This window comes from Cydia fagiglandana, chromosome 7 (assembly GCF_963556715.1).
Source record: "Cydia fagiglandana chromosome 7, ilCydFagi1.1, whole genome shotgun sequence".
NCBI lineage: Eukaryota > Metazoa > Arthropoda > Insecta > Lepidoptera > Tortricidae > Cydia > Cydia fagiglandana.
Window position 1 is genome coordinate 1,106,209 of NC_085938.1, and position 27,207 is coordinate 1,133,415.

The following is a 27,207-nucleotide window of genomic DNA, read 5'->3' on the forward strand; positions in this document are numbered from 1 at the left end:
GAAAGCGGTGCGCGTACGATATGCGCAAAGATTTCTATTGCATAATTTAAATAATGTGCAGTGAAGTGAGATTAATCGAGTGACAATGGCGTTTAAATTTATTTCTGCTTTAGTTTTAGTGATCTTAGTTGTAGCTGATGACGATTTGCAAGACTTTGAGTTCGCGCATGACGATGAGATTATGATAGCGCAGGAATCGAGACATTATCAAACAGTGGTCAAGCCTCCCGTGAGGATTGTTAAGCCGCACGGAGTGACCAATTCACACAGACCACAGTATAATATAGATTCTTATGAAGAATTTGAAGAGCATACAGAGACAACTACAAAAAGGAATTTGAAAAATTACAAGTCGTCGCATAAGTTGAGGGCTAAGGAAGGGATGATAAGGGATGCGGTGTTGCGGGCGCTGGAGAGGAAGGACCATGTGGGGAAGTTCGCGCAGATCCTGCCCATCATCAGGGCGATGTCGGGGAACCAGCGGGTGGCGCTGGCGTCCCTGGTGGCCAGCCAGGTCAGCACGCCGCCGGGGCGGCAGCCGCTTAATCTGTCACAGGTAAGATACCTCTCATATGGAAGCATCTCTTCAACAGCTGGATTCGTAAAAATTTGCTACTAACATCGATAGAGTTAAGACCAAGGTAAGTCTGCAACGATTTTGATAGCACACGCAGTGCAAGTGTTATTTTGTACGTAATAATTTATGTAATCATTCCATAGAAGTTTGACGTTTAAAATAACACTTGCACTGCATGTGTGTGCTATCAAAATCGTTGCAGACCTATCTTGGTCTGACTCCAGTTATGTACCTACCTATGCAAAAGTAACTGGAATAGACACAGAAAATCAAAATATAAAAAAATCTCTCTGCGTCCCAAATGTTCCGCATGGGGTCCCTTTGTTTCCCATAAAGTTTTAAGTCATAATGTATTGTTTGTCATATTATTGTTAGTCATAAAACTGAAACCGTTAACTTTTCAGGATTTTCGTAAGGTTATTCTATAGATAGGTTAGGTTAGGTTAGGTTTGTTTTATGGCAATCCTGAAAAGTTACGCGTTTCTGAGAAAAACCAATTATGACTAACGAAAATTCGGACAAACAATACATTATGACTTAAAACTATTTGGGAAACAATAGAGACCCGTTACGCATTCATCAAACAGCGCCCGGCGTGTAGAGTGTATTAAATTATATGTATACCTATATACTTTTATACGATATTCCTAACTTTTAGGAACGGAGAAAACCAAAAAGAACCCAACTCTATAAGGATTTGAAAAGAAAATTGTCCTTCTATGTCTAAATTTAAATTTCTACATGTCTTCTAAATTTGTACAGCCTAAATAAACGATGGGCCTTTCTTGGGCCTAATTATAAGAAGAACTGTATTAAATAGCTTGTGTTTCTTCTACTACTGCTGACTGGTGTAGAACGGAATTATAACGGAAGAGACGATGCGTGAAGGCTCGCAAGTTTGTTAGTTACGAGTAGTTCTGATCAGATCCGTATCTTGATTTAATTGTATAATATATGTTAGAGTCCGTTCGCGCTTTCTTGTTTGAAAACGGATAATATATAATTATCTGCAAGCCTATTATGGATAGCTTTATCCACAGTGATAAAACAATTGTCACTTTTTAACTCTGCGGGATAGAAAAGGACGGACACCGTTTTATCACGCTGTCACGTAGACAAATACGACCATCATATCAGTACTGATAACAAAAAACAAATGTTACAATAATTTGATTTAGTGACAACACTTAGGCCCACTTGCACCATTCTACTAACCCGATGTTAACGGGTTAAACCTGGAGTTACCATGGTTACCAGTACAATTTGACACAAAGTTAACGGTTTAACCGCTTAACCCCGGGTTAGTGGAATGGTGCAAGTGGGCCTTATGGTGCCTAGATTCTTAATTCAATTGTTATTGGTATGTTATTGGTAGAAACTGTACCATAATCCTTATATATACCGGGTATGGCCTGTACTATGAGCAAAAAAATAAACTGTAGGCTGTACTTCTCATACTGACCAACATTTGTTCAGAGACTTTTAAAAATAACTTGTGGTTTGATTTTTAATACACTTTAAAGTTTATTCTAAGACGCAATGTATTGCGAATGTTGTTACGTTTAAGGCGTGACAAGCAACGTCAATCACAATGATATGTCGTGGCGATGGCGTCCATTGAAGATAATATTTATTTTGTATGAAAAATAGGGAGTCTAAATACTTCATATTTTTTTAAAGTTGTTGAACAAAAGTGTCACCGTTTGAGGAGTACAATCTATGCTTTAATAGGCTACATTCCTACTAGTCAAATCAGCTTCTTTTTTAGAACTGTCAAAACGATTTTCTAATATGGAATTTATATGAAAACGAATGTAGTGACGTCACGGTAAACTCACCTACTTTTTATATTTCAATCCGATTTATTAAATACAAATTGTGTTTAAAAATAGCTGCTATCTATGTTTTTCTAATAATTATCTGGTGCTTTATTTCGTGCACGGTTTGAAATAATTTATTTTAAGTACAGGAAACATCCCTATTGGCCACACTCGGTATAGAGAAAGAGTACTTAAAGAGTAAGTATTCTTTGCATCAACTTTAAATTAATTAATAATTTAATAGCTGGGAGACCCAGCTTTGCTCGGAAAACATATGAAATCTCGAAAATGCGCATTTTCCCAGAGATAAGACAACCCCCCATATATACAGCAAATTTCATCGAAATCGTTAAAACCGTTTCCAAGATCCCCGAAATATATAAATAAACAAGAATTGCTTGTATAAAAGCATTAGATTATATAGGTTGACTTAATTTCAATCTCTTGTAAATGGCGATTATATGTGTTTCGGTTATAATTTTAAAATTTTGCGAAACTAATATAATTCGCGGCATTAGTTACGCACTGCGTGTCGCCAAATATTTGCAATACCGGTTGACAAGTGAAACTGTGGAACCTTTTATTGCTTTGAACTTTCATCTGTATCACCTTTAGTAGCATAACCTTCGTATTCGTAAAGTCCAACATTCCTAATTACGATGGCAGATGAGAAGGTGAAAACCACAGGTAAATTTATCCCTAGTGTAAATTTCATTCGATAGCGTGACGCGAGGTACTTAGGGCTTGTGCACAAATCACGCGAGGTTCGATAGGGGGAGGGGGGTGGGCCAAAAAAATTAACGATAGATCACGTTGGGGGAGGGGGGTATAAGGAAACCTCACGTGTATTTTTCTACAGTGAACAAAACTAAGAAAAAAAACTCTACCACATGAGTAGACACTTTATCTCGGTTTCGTTAAAAATTAAATCTTCACTCTGTACTTCAAAATAGCGAGTCTATTTAACGAAAATAGAAAAATAAACAAGATTTTCTATATAAAATACATCTATATATAGATTTTTTATATATCTTAAAATTAGGTCGAATAAAAAAAAACAAAAATACACGTGAGGTTGTGTGGGGGAGGGGGGTAGCCAAAAACCTCACCAAATATCACCAAGGGGAGGGGGGGTCAAAAAGTAGCCAAAAACACCTCGCGTGATTTTTGCACAACCCCTTAGGTGCACCAACTTTTTACTAAACTATTGCATCAGATTTATTAATCTTACTGACTTGGACGTAGAACTAAAGCCATAAAGTTTGCCAATATCTTCAACTCGCGTGATGTCCTTTTTTTCTTAATAATTTCCCGTTCACATAGATAATTGCAACATTATCCGAGAAAAGCAAATATAATCGTGGGAGCCAATTCTCTCCGTCGTGTCGCAAAATAAGTGCACTTTTTTGGTCGCTAGAGCATTGTTAATATCTACATCTACATCTAAAAGTCTTATACGCTGATTTTCGCTTCTATAAAAATATACTTTATGTTATGCCACTTTGAGTTGATAATGGGTTAACTCGTTTTTAGTTTAAGTGATATTTTTAAATTAATCACATGTAATACATGCTTTCATACGTGAGTGACAAATATGATACTACTTCCGAAAGTATGCGTGTAATGGTTGATCTCTTACATTGCTACCGTTTGTTTTCTTAAGATTTCTCTTTACTTTGCTAAGCGTAATACCACAGTAATACTTACTTACATTATTGTCAGTTTTGAATGATTCACAGTTAGTTTGACAAGAGTTATAACGACCGGGATATGAACCGTGATTACCTTTTAATTAACTATGTTACTGCGTCGAAATATCGGGAGCTCGAAAACAATACAAAAGTTAATCACATTGCCGTATTCGAAATTCAAGATATTCACAAGAGACGACACGTACTAGATACGTTATAGTTTAGATATCAACTAGTTCTCTTTTGCAGCGCAATTCGGGCAACCAATGTCACTTTTACGGTAGATAGAGTAAGATATCTATTAGATGTCAATTGGATCTCTAAGTCATATCCTGTGGAAATCGTTCAAGAGTATCTCCAGAATCGCGCAAATGTCAAATTTGACAGGTTAGATCTTAAACATATCGTTATCGTATCTTGGTGATGTCTAAAAGATATCTAATAGATATCTATTTCAAAATCCGAATCGGGCCCTCAGTCCATATCCCGGTCGATATAAGTCTACAATATTATCTTCGGTTTCCGCGATAGTTACTGATGAAGTAAAACTGTGTAAACGGATTACAGCACTCCTTCTTCTCTCTCGTATCGCTCTTGACAGAGCGGTCGTGGGTGCCAGCTTTTCAATAAAGGAAAGCATGACAAGAAAACCTGCATACAACTGCGAAGAATTCATAGGAATTGTATTGTGAAATTTCTAATTCGCATTGGGCTTGGGAAGGCCCAAATTTTGACTTTTGTTTACATAGTTAGCAAGTTCCATAGAATGACACTTTAGTGATTAGTCTGCAAAAAAAATATAACTTTAAAGCCTAGTGCGTTATTACCCAGGATGTAATTGAGATTCACGACATTAAAGTAAAACGAACAAAACGCGTCACATTATAGATTCTGCTCGCCAAGCTGGTAAACTTGATCTCGTCTCAGCTTCGCTCGGTTAATTTAATTAGTTTACGTGTTTGTACATCTTCAAGGAAGTAAATTACAAAAAAAACGTAAAATAGAAAGTGTATTTAATAGTTCACGCGTGATATTGATTGACATACGCTTTCGTAATATTGTTTCATGCAAGTCATGGTTTAAGTATACGCATTTTTATAGCTGATTTGTTAGTGCACGACACCTTGCATTTTGTGACTATGCACTGAAACTTGGCACAGTTCATTCTTAGTATGTCATGAGCAGATACAGACCGGGAGCCGTCGAGGGCCACCTCTCATTTAGTGGAGGGAGGGGAGGAAGTTCAACGCTGCCGCGCTTCACTTGGAGCTACATTTCTCCTGGGATTCCTCATGAGATCCCATACATTTCACGACTCTTTTCTTTCCGCACTGACTCTATATAGATAGAAAAACGTAGAAACGGGGTTTGGGGGTCGCGAAAAAAATTTTGTGGTCATAAAGGGCCATGACACCATAAAGTTTGAAAAACACTACCTTATTTGATTGACTTACATAATTATCGAATCACTAATAACCGCTGATTGTAGATTTTTTTTATTAGCCTACTTTGGTGTCCCACTGCTGGGCAAAGGTTTCCCCTCGTTTTCTCCACTCGACCCTATCATCGGCATTTTCCCACCATTTGGAGTAGAATGCGTCCAAGTCATCCCGCCATCTCCTATTCGGTCTGCCTGAACCCCGGCCTGCACCGTCTATGGATAATTATTATACATATATTATATAAATAACACATTATATCACTGGCTCAGTGACCCAAAAAGGATCTTGGGCTCTGAAAAAAGAGAGCGCCACTCTGCCCTATTCTGCGCCACTTCCCGTCAGTTGAGTATTTCGAGGGCGGACAGGTCTTTTTGGGCTTCGTCTCTCCAGCGGTATCTGGGACGCCCGGACGGAGGTTTTCCACCCGGGTGCCTCACATGCCTCCAGGACTCCAGGTGACCAAGCCAGCGGAGTCGTGTGGCATTGATCTCGCCAATTATATTGGGCATCGCAACCGGCTCCATCTTCATCTAATTCATCTATGATATAGATATTAGATAAAATGAAGCCGTTAATTGAGCCATAACATTATGCATGAATGGAATGATCGGACAATTATCAGGTAGTCATTAATATGGATGGAGAGAGGAATATCTGGCGCCCGATGGAGTATGTCGATAACTGCATCCGATTTCAAAGGCGAGGTAGGAAATGTTGAAGGAAAGATTTATCAGAAATGCCAGGGGGCATACATTGTTTCTTTTTTTTGTAAATTTCAATACAAATATTTACTTACGAGTATAATTAAAGCGTTACAAGATTCTAGTTGGCTCCATAAAAGTAATTTTAAGTTATTTCTGTGTGTTAATTTTTTGGCCACATCGATAATAATGTTTAACATTAGATAACATTAGATTTATACATCGATAAAAGGTAATCTTTAAGAATATTAAACAATAAAGATGTAAACTAAGTAACCATTGCCCTTTGTATATGTTGACGAAAAAATGCCTTAATCAGTAAATAATTATTAAAATGTCCGTTTTGGATGTTACCATTTTCGGATCGGGGGCATTAGTTACAATAACCCTACCAACTTAAGGAAAAACAACAAAAAAACAGCATCCTTTTATCGATTTAGGCCATTTTTGACCCCCCCCCCCCCCTTATATCGATAAAGCTAAAAGACTGAAATTTCATCATACTCGTATATTTTTAGCTAAAATTGAACTTGTTAAATTATGTGTAACATTGTAACACAGGTGTTATTAAGATAATCAGGTGCTTAATGACATCTCCGGAACTAAACCATGTCAGCGGGAAATTGCACTTTGATGTTCAAATCGGAACTAAGCGGTCGTCGACGTCGCCGTTACATAACGAACGTGGCAATTATAACATGTTTAGTATATGCTGTATGTGCTACATGCTTACACACCATGGTCCATGATCTAAGATTTAAAAAAAAGTTAGACAATATTCACCGTAAAAATATTTTAGTTAAGCTTGTATTACCTTTTGTTTTTGATTTTAGAGTCTGAATCCCTATTGTAAATTTCATTCAAGCGGGACGTTTTCGAAACTCTTGCGTTATATCCATTTTTGTACGGGATTTTGAACAGCGCGCCAAGCGAAACTTTTTGGAAGTTCAAAATCCAATACAATATAACGTTTTTTCAACGAATGGATTTAATATCGCAATATAACATTTCCCCGCCTTATTCAAGCTAAAATTCCATACACGGCGGGAAGAAGTTGATAACACGAGATATTTTATTGAAGAAATTTGAACTTAATTAATGAAATTGAAAGATTAGGTACATAAAGTTCAAATTTCTTCAATTTTTTCCTGGCATTTATCAACTTTTTCCCGGCGTGTACGGATTTATACTTACTCGTAGTGATGCGGAGCGCCCAGACTTGCTTGCATTCGATATGCGTTTGAAATAACACCAGATATTGATCACATTGAAAAGCACGAAGCATTTTTCTTCCATTACCTCACGAAAGCGAAAACTGGGTCTGATTTGCTTTAGAGATAATATAAAAAGTATAGGTAAGCATGAAATAGAACCACACGAAATTTTCTGCATCATTATTCACTTAAGGCTAATTAAACCTGACAGATTTTAACGCAGGTATGCATTCCTGAGGTCATAAGGAGCAAAAAAAATCATTCTTTTGAACAGCGCGCCAAGCGGCATGTTTTGGAAACTCAAAATTCCATACAAAATGACACTTAACACAAACGCGTACGTCACGTCACGCTAACGAATGAAATATACACTAGGGGTCAATACCCATCCCCATCCCATCCAGTGATGGGTTACGAGTATGAGCTTTGTAATATATTCGCTATAATTAGATCCTAAAGGCTCATATAGACGGTGCGAAAACTGGCATTACATTGCGGTATTTGATTGATCTCCGGTCGTAACCAATAGTCCTCAATGTAACTAAAATCGCATACGAGTTCGCTCCGTCTAAATCAGCCCTAAATCTACTATCTAACCTTTTGGACATTCCCTTTCTAAATTGGACAGTGTACATACCAGTACCGTGACATTTACGCAAGAGTGTAGTAGAATTGAAGCACGGTGTATTTAGGATTCAGGCTATTTGGCCTCACTTTCATATTCCCATGGCCCGAATAGTGAACATCTGATTAGTTTAAACAGTGGCCCTTATAACCCGACTGGTTTACTTATTCCAAAATATAATTAAAATAAATAATAAATAAATATTAGGGGATATCTTACACAGATGAACCTGGCCCCAAACTAAGCAAGTTTGTACTATGGGTTCTGGGCGACGAATCGACGATATACCAAGATGAAGATATGCTAAGATGACAATACAATACAATACAATACAATACAATACAATACTCTTTATTGCACACCTCACATACACGTAGTTTACAATAAATGGACAATAACATAAACAAAGACAATAGAGGTAACAACAGGCGGTACTTATCGCTTAAGACAATACTACAACATTACAATATAACAACAATAATATTTATTTAACGTAAAGTCGGGTTACTTTAGCCCTAGTGGCTAACTTTGGCCGTTGAGATTTAGGTACTCGGTCCATGTTATGTTGTTGCACTATAATTTGTTTTAGCTAACCTTTGTAGTTTTTATGTTTTGAATTAGACCCTTTTAAATGAGGTTTTCATGTGGGTCAAAGTTATCCTCCACTGGGTCAAAGTAACCCGAGTTTACGGTTATTTGTTTGTTTAAATTAACCGCGACCGTCCGACCGCCTTGCTAGCATGTCAACCAAAAATCAAGCACCCCACGCCATCGCCATTAATGGTAACATTCCATTTCTAACCGCAGCTGCACTAGTACTGAACGCGTCGCTGTTATTGTCAATTTCCATAGTGAAATGAACAGTAATGCAGCTGTCGTTGGAAATGAACTGTTGACGGAATGACTCAATGGGTCCATTAGGGCCCCCCCACATCTGGCGTCTTTCGAGCGTCGGCGTCTACAATTCCATGGCCGACGTCGACGCAACGTCGACGCAGCGTCGACGCAACTGCGCAGTGACGTCATTTTCCATAGCGCTGGACCGACGCCGACACACGCCGACGCTCGAAAGACGCTAGATGTGGGGGGGGCCTTACGCGCGTGAAACGCGGCGCCGCAAAAACCGGCCTCGTTGGAGTGGAAGCGGGCTACTTAGAACAATGCATCGGAACCACGATCTAAGAAAAGTTAGCTACCGAATGCTTGTTTAGAGTTAGACCAAGACAAGTCTGCAACGATTTTAAGCTTAATAAGCTTAAGCCGCCGCTGGCGTATTGGCGCACCGGGTCATGCTCATGCGTCGCGATTCGGGAAATGAATTAGACATTCACTGGATATGAAATAGTAGCGATATGTGACGTTCCACGGCAAAAGGTACCTTATGGCCGCAATAATATTGGAGCGGCTTTAATAATAGCGTTTAAGCGCCGATCGTCATAGGGTACCCTTTTTCTTAGAACGTCACATATCGTTACTATTTCATATCTAGTGAATGTCTAATGCATTTTCCGAATCGCACCGATGGCCTGGTGGCTAGGGTAACTATGCCCCTGATTCTACCTATCATATTTATGGTGTACAATATTTAATATCATTCAGAACCTGTAATCAAGTTATTTACAGTATTTACAACAAAGTATACAATACCTACAATAAAGTATAGGTATATCGATGTCAGAGTTTGCGAGAACCTGGCTGCGTAGCCAAAATGCCAATCGCTTACGCTCCGTAGCGATCGAAACGCAGCTGTCACTGTCGCACTAATATGGAAGGGTGATAGAGAGACACAAAGCGTTTCGTTGTCGAAGCGATAGCGATTGTAACCTTGGCTAGGCCGGCTGCTCTAGTTGGAAAGTAAGGCAGCATTTTTGACCAACTGGCTCATCGGCTTACAAAGAATGCACTTTATGCATCATTACGAGCCTCGGAAGTAGGTAAACACCAGTACAAAATTAACCGCAAATTAGCCATTCTACGGCCACGCATGCTAATATTATAATTACCCACATTTGTGTTTCCTCTACGACACACGCGATTCTATTTCCGATGTAGACACGCATATTGTTACCTAAACGTGATTAAAAACAAATGAATAGCTACTTACTTCGCTGGCGCGATGACCCAAAATGAGTCTTGGCCTCCAACACAAGAGCACACCACTTTACTCGGTCCAGGGCCTTAACCGCGAAAATTGAAGTTCACAAAATGCAGGCATCTTTCTCTATCACTCTAATTACGCCTGAGGCTCTGAGGGCCTACCGCGAAAACAGAAATTCGCAAATTGCTTTCTCCTATTACTCCAATGGAGGCGTAATAAGAGTGACAGAGAAAATGCCCGCGATTAGCGTGGTTATAGCCCTGCCTCACGATATTTAGGATGACCAAAAACAGGACGGCGGTGTCCAGTTGGTCGACCCAAATGAATAACTAAATTATATAATAGCTAAATGATATATGTATTTCGAAATGAGGAACTATTTTACATATTTACTTGCTTATATAATTATTTATTTGCCCCCAATAACCCTATCGTATCAAATTAACCACATCATCACATCAAAGATATTTCTTATTATTTCGACCTTGGCTTTTTGTTTCATTTCATTAATCGCTTCAAAAATTTTCTTCCATTTCAATTTCAGTTTGAAAATTGCATTGACTAAACTTCAATGCTTCCTTATCTAACTGTAAAAATCAGCTTTCTAGTAATTAATACTCTAGATTGCATTCTGCAGTTGATACGGCGGCATGAAATAGACCAAAACGGATGTATCTTGTTGCAGTTTGTTGCTAATGAGACTACTTCTATCAGCACACACAGCTATTCAAAGTTTAAAACTTCAATTCGATTTTTTGACAACATTTGAAGATCACTCTTTTACTAACTACTTATACAAAAATAAATATGGACCTTTCATATAAACTAATCATTATAATTTTATATATAAGATTTCACTCTGTATTCTTCGAGTAGGTATCTCACCATTCCGTTTCACCAGGTAACTCTGCTTCAATACATTAACCACCTTAGGTCTAAAACTGTGACATTCTGTCCACCAAGATCACTTATGACACTTACATTGGCCATATCTTGGGCAAGTAGCGCAACATGGTCCAGTAGGACAACAGGGTATCGTCTTGTCAAGTTCTTGAATTAGTCCTATTCTGCTTTCGTCACTCATTCTACATTGAAAGCCACCGACGATTGTGACGAATGTAGAATGAGTGACGAAAGCAGAATAGGACTAATTTAAGTACTTGACGAAAAACGAATGGGACGACCCAAGACGATACCGACAACACTGCGTGATAAAATATCGGAGTTACTCGTAAGTTCATCATCGCTAGTCACTTGGTCAGAAAATTTTTATTAGCCGGATTTAGTGTCCCACTGCTCAGCAAAAGCCTTCCCTCTACCCTGCTGTTTGTACTTTCAAATCCGGATAGAATGTGTCCCAGTCGTCCCGCCATCTCCTTTTTGGTCTGCCTACACCATACGTCATCTATATGGTATTCAAAGGGTTCCATTCGGTAACCATTTTGGCCAAACTTTCCGAGTACATGTGGCCTGTATTCTTGTTGCGGCTAAGGTTGTGTCAGAGCTTTTTTGCGTCTTAAATAGAATATTTCAGCTGGTGAACCGATTGATTAAATTCTTTAGATAAGTATATACTTAATGTTATTGTAACTCTATCGGCTCGATTCGGGAAATGAATTAGATCTCTACTAGACCTCAACAAGTTACGATATGGATAATTTAAAGATATTTGTAAGATAGATATGTCAAATTTGACGTTTCCGCGATTCTGGAGGTCCTCTTGAACGATTTCGACAAGTTATGACTTTGATATCCAAGTCACATCTTGTCGATATCTAATGTAAATCTAGTTGATCTCTATATCGTCTCTAGATCTTGTGATTATCTCGTTTCCCGAATACGCGTGTATGAGCTATCATTGTAAATCTGTGATCAGAGCAATTGCTTTTCTATTGCAAATTAATTTGGCGTTGCTTTTTTTTTAATTTTAAACGTTAAGGTTATTGACTCACGCTAGACCGGGCCGTGCCCGGGCCGAGGCGTCCGACATGTCATATTCTATGACGGCCGATCGGTGATCACGTGGTGCTTTACATAAAAAACGAAGCTCCGGAAGCTCCGGCCCGGCCACGGCCCGGTCTAACGTGAGTCATCCTCTATGTTTTGAAATTTTTCGGCTGCATGCATACTGCATGCAAAAAATTGACCTGTGTCGTGAAAGACCACAAGAGCCAACCCCAGATTTATTATAACTGAAAAAGGCTTAGGTTAAGAAATATTTTGAAAATTCTCGGAACAGTATCGGAATTTTAAAAATCGAAGGTACTTTTGCTTTCGCATTACGTGAGCGCTTTCGCCTCTTTATGGGTGATGGCCGTTATGTCACCGATCGACCATTCATAATCTGTAATAGCATCATTCTACGTTTAACAACCTGATTTTGACTTGGCATTACCCGCTGCAGCTCTCGCTTGCACTAATGTAAGTTTTCGTACTGTACTGCGAGTAACATCAAATCAAGTTGAGGTTTTTAAAGATTGAATGCAGCTTCTGGTTATAGTAAACGGTTTAGATTTTAGAGGGATCGGTTTATTGAATGTTATTATGGTGTTTTTCTATAATCTCAGCGGGAAATTGGTTATTTGAGTGGAAATATGTTTCTTTTATAAATTGTTACGGTTTTAGGGTTTACAATATTTTTATCCTGAAGATATGATACTGTACAATAGTTAAGTATTTGAGATGATGCAGTTTTTTATCGTCAATCATAATCATAATCAATCAATTCTTGGGATTAGTTGTCAAGCGGACCCCAGGCTCCCACGAGCCGTTCAAAATGTCGGGATAACGCGAGAAAGATGATGATTGTGTTTTTTCTAACACACAACAAACACAGTTTACTATTCTCAAATAATTAAACAACAATGAATTGTACCAAACAGAAATGTTGTTTATTTATTGTAAAAGAAATATTTTGTTTAAAAAATATGCTACCTGCCAACTGGCAGTTATTGAATAAACCCTGATGACAAATGAACATCATTACCTCTAGCGTATAGCGGTCCACCATACCCATATTGGTAGTAAAATTTGAATCAATGTTAATATAAAATAGAATTAATAAAATCAAACAAAAAGTTATGTCGGACGCGTCGGCCTGGACCCAGCCCGGTCTGGCATGAGTTATCCTTAAGTATGTTAACTCACGTAAGTGAATTGTAATATTTATATGAGTAATAATTGTAATAAAAATTCTTTTAACCTATAATTATATCAAAATTCTACGAGCACGGATTAAGTACTTAACATAATTCCGTATACATTGTAAAAATGTGACGTTCTCAGACAATAGGTAACGTTGCTAAGAAAACTGCAAATTCAGTACAAATGTTGCAATAACTAGGTACTCGAACTTTTCAGTTTCAACAAAAAAAAAATCTTAATTAACTTTGTAAGTTTTGTAAACAATGTCCTTAAAACAAATACGGTTCTTAATGTTTTTATATAACAATCATGAGACATCATCTTAAAAACTGACCTTACCTTAGAAACGGGTTCATTGAGAAAATATAATTAGCTATTTTATTGCGCTTACCAACGTTCTTATTTATTTAACAATAAGGTCAAATTTCGAAGGCACAAGACTCAATTGTCCTACATTTTTGGTATTTCTCAGCGATTCTCACGGCCGTGACTTCATAGATAAAATAGTTCTAGAGATTTGTTTTTAAAATAATACTTAAGGTTATTAAGTAATAATGAGGTATTTGTTCTATGAATTAGATAATTATAGTAATTAACACAGCAGGCAGTTTGCTTTATATCATTATATTTTTCACATGAGATACAGTTAATGTTTGCAGCAAGCAATAGTTTTTCTGGCCCGTGTTTTAGTATGATAGGTTAGAATCTATAATTATATTTACCAATTTAGTGTGTACCTATATTTGGTTTCGGCCTCATTTGCATCCTTCAATGATTGATTTTATCTTTCTGAATGTTTACCAAAAAGAAACATGAAACATTTAAAGTCAACGTTTTTTACTTTAGATAAGTATGGAATACGAATAAGAATATTTGCAGAAATTCCAAAAATAAAATTAGAACTAACTCAGACCCAGACTACCTTCAATAGGTACACCAAACCCTGACAAAATTACATTTTTCAAAAGTATTGGTGAATGGTACCCAGATTAGACATCTCATCATTATCATCATCATCAGATATTTTTGACGCGTAGTCTAATCCTATATGTAATTTTAAAGCTAACTGTAGTGCGACTACTAGAATTTACACATTGATTCTTTATTAACACCAACTAATTTACCATCTCTGCACATTCCAGGTGAGATCAATGTTCGGCAACGCCAACGCGACATCCGACCTCATGCTCCCCATCCTCCTCGACATGGCCAACCTCATCCGCAAGGCCGTCAGATCAGGCAAAGAACCCAGGGAAGTCAGGGAACCCCTCACCCTACCGCAGGCACAACTCCTCAGACGCTCATTCACTGAAGACACAGAAGACACAGACACAGTCCTTGACGACGAACCATTCGAACACTCAACAACTAAAGCACCAGAAACACGATACCGTAGAATACCACAAAGGAGATACAGTCCTAAAACAGTTAACAAAACAGATACCGACACTAAAAGTAATAAAAGCAATGAAGCTAAGAAGAAAGAGGATACTGCTGTAAGTATTGCATTTCACTCTTTCAAAACGAATTCAAAATTCAAATGTTTATTTGCACAAATATTATATTTACTTCTGGAATTTGCCCTTGTTTCTTCATTTTACTTGCCTAGATATTACACTTCCTCTTTCTCTTGGTCTTTAGTTAATTGTACCTTCGATTCTTCTTCTTCATTAAACTTTTATTATAAAAGAAACAAAATATAATAGGTTATTCAGTATTTCAGACTTACACTTCCTTATTCCTCGATTATGGTATCTAAAACTAACGTTTTCACTTCCATCTTCCATACCAGTTATACTGACTCTTACATCTTACCATTTTACAATAAATCCAGTTTTACACAGGGACCGTATAACCGGTTTTATTAAATACCTGTATATAAACTGTCAAACGAATACCGGTTAAAATGTTATACCTATATTCGAATTAGAGGTATTGCTGTCATTCCGTTTTTGTCTTTATCGCTAAACTACACTAATTGACATAATGAAATACCGGTATTCATTAATACCTCAATAATAACAGGTATTCAGTATACCGGTAATGGTTATCGTATTTAATACCGGTATTCATTGCACTTGATCAAAGAGTAACCAAAAACTTTGCGACAAGAGGTTAAAGTTGTTGTTAAGTCCTCATGCTAATATTGATCGCAGTATAAGCGAAATATTTCATAATTTAACCACGAGCGTAGCAAGTGGTTCGAAATTGCGACCGTTTCAAAGCACGAGGTTAATGAATGAATTAATGAAAAGAATTAACCCCAGAAAACATTTCCATATGAAATATGAGCGCCGCGCCGGCGCGCCGCCGCCGCCATCAAAATTTTCGCGCCGCCGCCGCCGCCAAAATTTTCGCGTCGCCGCTGCCGACACTGCGCTATCGCCGTGGCATCGGCGTGACCTTGTTAGATACTAGAGTCTGTCTAAGCTAACTTTGCACCGATTTGAACAGAACAAAGTGAGGGAGTGTTATTATAATATAAACGTCATATTTTCATAGAAATTTGACATTAACGATGATATTTACACACGTTGTCGTTGCAAATGCTATGCAGATTAGTTTGATCGGGAATTTATTGCTTTTATATAAGGTGCTAACAAATTATAGCTTGGCAAAAAAGAGTAGAAATTAAAAAGTGGCAACACTGTAGTGTCGTCCCGTTTTCTTATATAAATTGGTTTGAAAGGGACGACACTACAATGTTGCCACTTTTTGATTTCTACTCTTTTTTGCCAAGCTGTAGGTATCGATATTTTAAGAGATGGTACTTTATATAAAAACAGTTAACTTTAAATAGAAATCAAGAAAACTTTTCATATCATATTTTTGTTTTATTTACCGAACAAAAAAATAAATTGAAATTATATTAATAAAATTAATTAAAAATAATCATTACGTGCATTTAACCACATAAAGAAAAAATACATAGAGTGCTCATGCTCACTCCATACATCAGTTTTGGTACCAAAAATACTATTCTTTTCGTAGTCAACATTAGTATCGAGTAACGGAATTATCAGTACTGCTACTTGACAATAGATGTTGCACCGACCGAAAAGTCTAATGCTCAACAACTTTCAGCGAATATTAAACAAGGATTAACTGGAACTTATTTTCAACTCCTTCTGCTTTAATATTAGTTGTAAATAGTTGTTCAATACAATTTTCGTGAGTCGCGACATTTGAGACATCTAGTATCAAGTAGCGGTACTGATAATTCCGCTACTCGATGCTAAATGTCAATTACGAAAAGAATAGTCTTTTTGGTACCAAAACTGATGTATGGAGTGAGCACTCTATGCTTACTATATTTGTCTATGATTTAACTGACAAGATGTTTAACACTTTCTGTTTTGCCAACAATTGTTTGTGTTAAATGTCATTATCATCAACGTGTCATTTCATTTATCAACGTGAAGTGGCCAGTTAAAAAGAGGTCTCATTTAATTATCTCATTAACAGGGTGTTTTTACGTAGCAAATTTGTTTTCCAATTTTCTCAAAGAACATCATAAAACCTAAATGTTTCATACTTAAATATACTCCAGGAGTCGAGTATTATCAGCTGTAAAAATATTGGTAGCTAATTTGTTAGCACCTAATATTAAGTTCGGATATATAACTTTTTTGGCTAATATATATTAGACTGCATGCTTTCTCTTGTCTATGCTTAAGCTAAACATGTGGCAGTAGTTAGCGATTCGGTGGCCAGGCAATGTCAATGAATAAGAAATAGGTGATATGGAGTCTAACCTAATACGTCTATTCCAGAACATATCCTCAACAATTGAATGTAAAGGTATGAGCACGATAGTTGAAGTCACGCACACAACAACAAAATCATGTAATGAAATGACAGTGAGATTTTGAAATTAATATTCTTTTTAGGCTTCCGTATTTCGTACCAATATCAAGTTGATATCAACTGTAAAAAAGTTTCTTGAAGGTTTTTTTTATAGGCTTTTAATATCGTACGTTTAAGTCGCATTCACTCATGATTCATTCATACTATTTTTGCGATTAGTAGGTACTCTGTGCGAGCAGTGTGTGTAATCATTCACCTCTCCTGGCGATACGTACATATAATAACTATTATATTTGACTATAGCTACCCGCACTGACTTCGCACGGATAACACAAAACCTTAACAAATTGTACACCTAAACTAAAGCTTCCTCAAAAATCTTTCTATTGATAGCTGAAATCCGCATGAAAATCAGTTGAGTAGGTTTTGAGTTCATCGTGAACATACATTCATATAGTTACAGACAGACGCGGCGGGAGACTTTGTTTTATAAGGTGTAGTGAATTAGTGATAAATTCAATTAACAGTAACCTCACAATATAAAGATGTTCATTGTGCTGCTTATCTACAGTTCATGGCATGAAAAACTTTTTTCCTACCATAATTCAATAAATAATCCTTGAAATTAAAAGGTTTGAATTCTCTTCGCATAAACCAAGTTTTCAAGGCTACGCCGCCGATTCGCCGCCACCGCCAACCAATTTTGACCCGGCGAACCGTCGCCGGCTAAATGCCTATCGGGCGGCGCTAGACGTGCGCGCCGGTCGAAAATAATTGGGCAACGGCGCGCCACCAAAAAATCCACGGCGGCGGCGTGGAATTTTTCAACTTTTCAATATTAAGACGTATAATGAAAAGTCATGCTTAACCCTTAAATCGACAAGGGAAAAAAATCTTAAAAAACTGTGTTAGTATCATTTTTTCGGTGTTATTATCTTATTAGGTATGTGGTTGTTTATTGTAGAAAAATCATGAAAAAAATCTATTTATAATAGTTTCGAAAAAAACATAGGTATGACAAATATGTTGGATGTTGCCAGGTTCGGTGTAAATAAAAAGATACGCTGCATAATGAAAAGACGTCTAGTATTATGGACGTTGCCGAATATACAGTACTTTATATGCATAAGGTTTTTTTTTTGTCAATATCATGTTTTTTTTTAAATTAATATAGAATAATTGCTTTTAATTACAAATACACTTACTGATAATGTCAACTTATGTTATGAACTAAAGTAAAACCTACTATTTTTATATTTTTCCAAAAAGTTTATAGCTCGTAGGTGGTAAAATTTTACCAGTCATTGGCGTCATTTTATTAACATTAAATCAAACTTAGCGGGGTATCGTAGGATGCAGCAACATCTGAACAATGGTATACAATAATGCATGTAATTTTATCAATATTTTCGTAAGAACTTTCTTAAATGAAATCGGGTTTGTCTCTTGATGTCTTGATGAACGCACAGGAAAAAAAATCCGTAATAATATTTTTTTATCTATTTGGTTCATTACGTTGTAATAAGACAAATAATGACTTAGTATGGTGTTGGTGCGACATAAAATAGTAGAAATTCAATTATATAACCAGAAAAATTCCGTAAGTACGTAATTATTGCCATTTTTAGTGTTCCGTACAAAACTTTGTTTACGGAACACTTATGGGATCACTTCGGTCTTGTTAAGTAAGTATTTTACGTCAAAAATGTGAGAGTTACGTAGGAAGTGGCGCCCGCAATAATTTTGAACTATTTCTTATCGGACTATAACCTATTACATATTTTAACGCTGCATAATACTGTCTTATAAAAAAATATTCGGCGCGAATTTTAAACTACCGGCGGCGGCGGCGGCGCGCGTACTCCTTATGGCGGCGGCGCGCACGTCTAATCGGCGCTCATATCTTTGAGATTATAAACTACATACATAATAAAATACAATTAAATCAACAATTAAAAAACAATTAAAAGAATCAAATGAACGCTATTAAAAATGTATTCGTCAAAATCATCACCTAACAGCTAATTTCACCAGCAACATGAAAACGGGCATTCTAAGATCCGAATCTTAAGTATTTACAACTTTACAAGCGGGCCGGACAACGTCCTTGACGAGTAGCGAAGGAACGAATCGTGGTACTACTACAACCGGTATTGGCACTTACTTATTACCGGTAATAGCTTTAGGAGTAAACTATCAAATAGTGGTATTTGTTGTCAATTGGCTAAACCGATAACACTATTGAATACCGGTATTCGAATACCTCTATTCGGAGCTTAAGTGATATAAATACCCAAATTCAAATTACACCGGTTATACCTCAATAATAACCTGTAGTCAGAATACCGGTAACGGTCCCTGGTTTTACATCATATCCGTTAACATGTATAGTTCATATCACATTTATTTCTATCATCCATACATCCAATCCTAACACTTGGTTCTGCATCCATCGTATTAGGGCCCCTCCACACCAGCATACCTCTTGCGTCGACATCTAGATAGTTAGCTCTATGGAAATGGCGTCGTGCCCGTGTGAAATAGAGTTGATTAGACGCCGACGTTCTGGAGAAGCTTATTAAGGACATAAGGGCAAGCAAGACTGCAACATCACCGCCATTAACAAAGGATGCAGAATTGGAATGTTTCCTACAGCAGGGGTGCAAATCTCCCCCTTTCGGGCACTCTCGGCTCCGTTCGGTTCAGCATTGCTCGGACTAGGGTTGTCACAACTTGACGTCCCTACGCGTGTACGACCACATATATGTGGTGTATCTTATAAGATAATGACCTAAATTTTGACAACCCTCGTCCCTTGAGTCGCTAACAAACTTCGGTTTTGTAGGAAGTTTCCTTTCTGTACGGTAATAGTATTACATATTCTGTGCCTACGCTCTAAGCCATTGACAAAATACCACACGAATAAACAAAATCACATGCTTCCATCCTGATCTTTCCTCCTCTCTAATTCCAGAACATAACAAGAACCACAACGACAGAAGCCCCCTCCACAGTCAGGAACAAGAACGCGACAGAGAACAGCACCATGGACCTGATGGCCGACGCGACGAACCAGACTCTGGCGCAAGATCTGCCGGTGGCTGAGAAGTTGAGGGCGCTGAATAGATTTATTGATAGGAAGGGTAAGAATCTTCAACAATAATTTAAGTGGAATCTTCTTCTTCCTCGCGTTATCCCGGCATTTTGCCACGGGAGCCTGGGGTCCACTTGACAACTAAACCCAAGAATTGACGTAGGCACTAGTTTTTACGAAAGTGACTGCCATCTGACCTTGCAACCCAGAGGGGAAACTGGGTCTTATGGGGTTTAGTCCGGTTTTATCACGATGTTTTCCTTCACCGAAAAACAACTGTTAAATATCAAATGATATTTCGTACATAAGTTCCGAAAAGCACATTGGTACGAGCCGGGGTGTGAACCTGCGACCTCCGGATTAAAATTTGCACGCTCTTAACGCTAGGCCACCAGTGCTTAATAATCAAATTTAATTTAAAAAAGTAGAACCGACTTCAAAAAGGATGAAATAAAATATCATCCCGTTTTATATGCGCTAGCAACTGATACGCTTGAAGTCGGTGCCAAGCCTGTGGCGTTGTGGTTTATGTGGTGGATCAAAAGTACATTAGTTGAGAAAATGTAGAATCGATGCTTAAAGCCCGCAGAAGCCTGTATACTATTATTCAACGTGTTACGCATAGTGGATAATACATTATACGCATAATCCATATGGATTAGCATAGTTTCTTCCGTTTTGTAGATCATAACCGATTAACTACAAATATTATGGTTCAAATTATTAAAATCTCATGCATGATAATGATGATACACGACTTTTAAAAAGAAAGTATTGTAATTTTTTGACGGTTGGCGAATAAATTTGCCTTAAATTTAAGTTTAAGCAATGCTTTGAATTCAGATGCTATTCTGAAACTAGTTTTAATAAGGCCGAATGAACGCTGTTTTAAATAATGACATAAGATTTATAACACAAATGCTTATGATGTTACGTATAAAAACAGGAACTTGATCGATTTTGTAAACAAATACAAGGATTTGCATTGCTTGAGGATGTCAACCTTAGTTACCGTCTAGTTCCTTAATAGGTAAGTAGTTCCAATAATGTCTCACTCAACATGTATAAAAAAGCCATAATTTAGTAACTTATAGATGGTCAAGCAAATCTTGTCAGTAGAAAAAAGCAGCAAATTTAAAAAATGTAGGCGTGAAGGGTTATCGTCCCATAGAAAATTAGAATTTCACGCCTTTTTCTATTGACAAGATTTGCTTGACCAGCTTTAAATCAATTATCAAATAGCCTAATAATCTGTTTCTTTCAGGCAACCTCATCCGCCGAGGGACGTTCCCGCCTAAGCCGCCTGCACGGCGAGCCACCGCCGAGTCTACAATAAGCCCGGTCCGAAGACGACCAGTCCCAGCAAGAAAACTACCAGTGATCACACCGAGCGAGCAAGCTACTTGTGAACTGTTCACGAACACACTCTGTCTACATTCGGAGGATTACCCCACGTATGTATTTGATTGAGAACGAATATCCGCCGAGTCCATCACGATGATCAAGTTCAGCGAGGAAACTCCATGTGATACCACCGAGCGAACAGACTAAGTGTGAACTGTTTCATCAGTACCCTGTATCTATACTTTGAGAATCACCCCATGTTTGTATTGAAATAAGAAGTAATATTCAATCAGGGTCAACGAGGCGAGGAAACGGTTCACACCGAGCGAGCAGGCTAAATGTGAACTGTTCACCATCACCCTGTGTCTACACATTTAGGATTACCACACGTATATGTATTTGATTAAGAAGGAATATCTAATTGCCGAGTCTACCATCAGCGAGGAAACTCTGCGTAAACTCTTAAGATTAATGTGAAATTTTTTTATTAAATTAATTTTCTAATCAAGAACCTATACAAATCGGTAGATAGGTAATCGGATTGAAAATGTTGGGACACTTTTCTCCTATCAGGCTTAGAAAAGTTCGTATGTAATAATGACACCATTTTCTAGCTTAAGGAAAAAGTTATACAACATTCCATAAAATGGCCATAGCAATTAACAAAAATAATTATGAAACTGGTTAATAGACTGTCAATGAATCGTTTTTGCGCCTTATTCTTATTGTGACCAGACAATGAGACACTTTCTATCTTTCAAATGTTGGCTACCTACTTATTGAAAGTAGGAAAACGTTATTAACCTATTGACAGCAGAGTACCTGCAGTAACGAACAAGATCACGATTTGAGATGATTATTTAACTTCAAAGAGATCAATTTAATAATTCGGTCGGCCTAAGATTTACTTAAACGATTTATATTAGCGTTAAATCGGTCTTCTCAACTACACAAAGGTCAAATTGCGCAAGAAAACTGTAAGATAAAGACGTTATATTCAAATAACAATAAATCATTCTAATAACTATCCTATAAACTACTAGGTTAAGGTTGAAAGTAGAACTATTTGTTTAAACAACTAACTGTTCTTGATTTTTTTATGGAGCAAAGAGTAAATCACGTTATATAGAGTGTGAAAGTGGTTAAGATCATCTGAGTAAGATAGTGTTTTTGCCTCAACTGGTCAAGTACCTACCGGTCAAATACCTGGTTCTGATTAGTTAAATTAAACCTCATGTCATGGATTTAAGGTTCAAAAACGAACATTATGTAGTTAAGTATAAGTGCTTCTTTCTTGTGTTACAAAGAAATGTATTTCTCTGTAATGGTTTTGGAGCTATAAAAAAAGTTTTCCATTACAAAACATTTGCATCTTGTTAAAGTCTCGACCATCAAGGTACTGGAATGTAGAGAGGAATGACTGGCTTATTTGAGTCACCAATTTCATTTAGAAAATAACATTTTTTTATAAACTTTTATCTTGTTCACTGTGGCATCAGATCTATTCAGTCCGATGTAAGTACCTTCTTAATTGCGATGTTAGCTAATTGCCGCAGCTAAAGTGTATCAACATTTATCTATAAACTATTTCATTCGGATCTTAAACTAATTTTGAATAGATTCGTGACTCGGCCAATCAGGTCCAACTTATTGTATCTTTAAAATTATATCTATACAGAGTGGCGAAAATAGAAATGCATTCCCGTTGCCAGGGAGGTTTTGGGTTAATACTGTGTAACTTTTACTATAGGACCAACCCCGAATACGCGAAAAAAATTTACCTTCCCATAGAAAATGGACCAACCAATTGAAATAAAATGGACCAACCAAAATGTATGAAACAGCCAACATTTTTTTCGCGATTTCGGGGTTGGTCCCATAGTAAAAGTTGCGCAGTATAATCGTAAAACCTCCCTAGGCAACGAGAATGCACTTCTTTTTTGTCTCCCTGCATATCATCGGTTGAACAACCGAGTATAGTTACCTACAATAAGCACTCTGTCTCATTCTTAAGATGAAAAGCATAATGCACAAGTTCATCAAAAATACTTTAGTATATTTAAGTACAGTCACCTGCAATAATATGTTACACATCGAAGGCTGCAAAAATATCTGACACGAACTTATTTGTAGAGCCATAAAAAAGTGTTACATCATTATTATTTTTGCAGCATTCAAAAAGTAACATATTATTGTAGGTGCCTGTACATACCCATTTTCATTGCTTAAACTACTATACTTATAAATATTTCCAGAGACGCAATAATCCAATCTATCCGACGCAACAAGGCGGCAGCAGGGGCTCTCCTGGCGGACTTCAGGGACCCTGGCGAAGGCGCCCTGGACGGCGTCACGGCCGCCCAGGAGGCCAAGTACACAGCGGAACACTATCTGGTCTCTAATAGGTAAATCAGGATGTTTTAAATGAACACATAGGAAAAATATCACCTCATCGGGCGTGATTTGCACTCCCGGCCTCGAGAAAAATGGCCGATCAGCCCGTCACCCATCTGTAGAGGTATTCCACAGTTCCGCAATAGTTGAAGATGCCCGATCGAATCCGGCTTCCGCCACTGGAGGGCTTTATAACTTTATTTACTAGTTAAATTTATAATTTATATAGTGTGACTATACACTCTTACTCTCTGGCACAGCATAGAAAAAGGCGGCTAAAAATGTAGGCGCGAAGAGTAGACTTCCCATATTTTTTTTTAAATTCGTGCCTTTTCTACTAACACATTGGGTGTGTTTCACTAATATTATATTCCAAAAACACAAATCAAAATATTTGAAAAAAAAAAGGGATTTTGTTCCCAAAAAGTTTCATTCATACTGACATTTTGAGACATCAGTTAAGTAGGTACTACCTAATGGTATAACAGTATACTTGGTATTTTTGTGGAAGTGTTTGATAAGCGTAAGATCCGTAGAACAATATATACCTATACTAACTCGACGTTTCCTCTGCTTCAGACGAGGCGACACAGCAAACAGAGACTTCGCGAGCGCGGGTGAGGCCGGCTTCATGTGTCCCAGCACTGTGAAGTACGCTCGACCACAACGTGCGCGCGCAACTTCAGGCCAGTGGAAATACATCGTCAACACTGGCGAGCATACGCAGACGCTACGCCTGGAGAAGTGCTTGTAAGTACAGTAGTATATTCCACGGAAGATACAGCTTTCCGCAGTTAATGTTGACTTTATGAGCCTTATCAACGTGAATTTGCTGCATTATCTTATTAATACAGTAGGCAGGAGACTTTATAATTATTAAACTTATATTGCAACTATTTGTGTATTCAAAGATAGGTACTTTGTGCTTTATAAAAGATATAAGATTTTTTGATGACAATCCATTAATATTTGTAATTCACGTTCGCTTACTTTTATTTCAGAAAACCCAAAGAATCATGTACATATTTAACGGACAACTTTAAATCAAAATGCGTCCAAGTGTACAACTATCACAGACTTTTGACATGGGATCAGCAGAACGGATTACACATGGACATATTCAAGGTAAAAACTGAAATTTAATTTCCCAACAACAACAAAAGTAGATTAAAAATGACTAAACGATTTTCGTGATTCATTTATAACATTATTTATTTTAAATCTTCTTATTTCTAGGTGCCAACATGCTGTTCTTGCCACATTGAAGGCTACAGCGTATCATTCCCACCACTAGGCCACAGGATCCACGAATCCTCAGCGGAGAACATGCCAGTAGAGGAACTGTCCTCAGAACAAGGCAACCACGCCTTCGAAAATGTACAACCCAGCGTCCAAAGACCCACCGTCTCCAAAAACCCACCGTTCACCTTTAAAAAGCCTCTAGAGTCCTTCGCACCATTCTCTGATAACCACAATCTAATAACCGGTACGTCTTTCTCTAATGCTAAACTTAACGATGATGATAACAGTAACTTACCTTTGCCAGCAATACCAGTAATACCTGTTATACTCCCCTCTAGCCCTACTGATTCTTACGGTAACACTTATTTCCCAGATTCCTTCAACCAGGCCACTTCCATTAGAAACGTGAAACGCCCTCCAATATCGAGAAATCCTGTCAGCACATTTGACCCCGTCACGTTACCAAGCTATCTAGAACCTCCGACACCGTCAGCACCGACTTCGTTTTCATTCTCAAACGACATTCCGAATAAATTCAAAAGTACGCCTCAATTCAAGAGAGGAGCATCAAGGCCGAATCGTCGACCAATCAGGAAGAAGATATCGGGTGCTCCGGACGACTTATCCTCTTCAGGTACGTCGGCGGTAGAATCGTTTACGGGAAGCAATTTGGAAACCATGGAAGATTTCAACGAAGAAATTGATGAGGAGGCGACCAAAGCTAATCAGAAACCTGTCCCACCTAGACAAGTTCATCCTACTATTGCTCCAAAACTTCACGCTGCTACGAGTGAAAAGACGCCCAGATTTAATCAACAGCAAACAAAATCTGTAAAAGACAATGCTTCGAATGGTAAAAGAGTAAATTATAATTACCATCCTATAATAGATTTCTTTGGAGAAGATGAGAAAGAAGAAAATGACTCCATTGACAGAGAAGACGTGGTAGCAGCGTACGTTCCGTCGTCAGAGTCTGAATGGAAACCTATGAATCACCCACCGCCAAGAAGTTCACAAAACACTAATCTAGTAGAAAAAAAGAAACATAAATAATAATAGATATGAATAATCAGAGTTGCCGTTATATTTAGTTATAATCGTTTATATAGACAGTATTGTAAGTATGTATGTTTTTTGTTCTCAGTACTGTTTACTTAATATTTTTAAGCTACAGTTGCAATTTAAGAAGAAATGCGACAAAAAGAGTTCTGCCAATACAGTTAAAATACTCAACATGATATTAGTACTAAATTATTAAGGCATGTAAACATTTTACAACTTTTTATGGATGTATTATGACATGATAATAATCGGAACTTTAGTAATGTTTTATATTTAACAAAGTTTTATCTTTAAGTGGAAGATGCAATATTTATATATTTATAACGTGAACAAACGATGCCAAATCGAATCGCAATGTAAATTATTGATTAGTAGGTATTTATTTAAATTATTTCTAGTTGCATTAACGATAGTAATGATACTCCAGTTGTAACTCACCTTTAGGATAAGTAAGATAGTGTAAGACTCAAAAGACTTGCCAGACAATAAAAGTGTATCCTCGAAATGTATATTTTATTTACGCCACTGAAAAAATAACAATATAAAAATAGGTCTACCTAACATGGAAAAAATCTCTTCTCTTCTTCAATTTAAGAGGTATCCTCTGAAAAAGAGGTATGGAAAAGTAAATGAGTCGTATTACTTATTGAACGATTTTTAGTTTACTGTATATAGTTTTGCTTGTACAAAATAATAATAATTTTACTGTACTATGATCCTACAAAATCTTCCGAGTTACAAAAACGTACGTTATTTTTGTAACCCAACGGATAATTACATACATTTCTTTTTGTCCCAAATTGGGAGTTTGTATTTCTAGTTCATGGTTCATTCGTAAATTTGATGGGAAAATAACTGCGACAAAATAAAAATCGACCCTTTTAACATCAGCATGTACTTATTACGTATTTTTATTTGTATTTGAATTAGATACAAACACACCAAGACAGAT

The 27,207-nt window shown here is 37.3% G+C and overlaps 1 protein-coding gene across 3 annotated transcripts; it reads left to right on the plus strand.

The window, feature by feature from the left end:
• LOC134665672 (neurotrophin 1) lies at positions 1–26,765 on the plus strand. Of its 3 annotated transcripts, XM_063522613.1 has the most exons (9): positions 1–556; positions 14,455–14,808; positions 20,094–20,262; positions 21,478–21,667; positions 23,813–23,962; positions 24,531–24,701; positions 24,953–25,076; positions 25,188–25,437; positions 25,567–26,765. In XM_063522613.1, exons 1-9 carry the CDS (start codon positions 86–88, stop codon positions 26,244–26,246), a joined length of 2,559 nt encoding a protein of 852 aa, XP_063378683.1. In that variant the 5' UTR covers positions 1–85; the 3' UTR covers positions 26,247–26,765. The 3 variants fall into 3 exon arrangements, with proteins under 3 accessions (XP_063378683.1, XP_063378681.1, XP_063378684.1); XM_063522611.1 differs by having other exon boundaries at positions 25,188–26,765; XM_063522614.1 differs by lacking the exon at positions 14,455–14,808 and having other exon boundaries at positions 25,188–26,765.
• Positions 26,766–27,207: the final 442 nt, after the last annotated feature.

Excerpts from the sequence above, each read along its gene's own strand:
- LOC134665672 (XM_063522611.1), top strand. The coding sequence starts at position 86 with ATGGCGTTTAAATTTATTTCTGCTTTAGTTTTAGTGATCTTAGTTGTA. Across the intron at positions 14,809-20,093 it reads AGAAGAAAGAGGATACTGCT|AACATAACAAGAACCACAAC; the intron begins GTAAGTATTGCA and ends CTCTAATTCCAG. Across the intron at positions 24,702-24,952 it reads CTACGCCTGGAGAAGTGCTT|AAAACCCAAAGAATCATGTA; the intron begins GTAAGTACAGTA and ends CTTTTATTTCAG.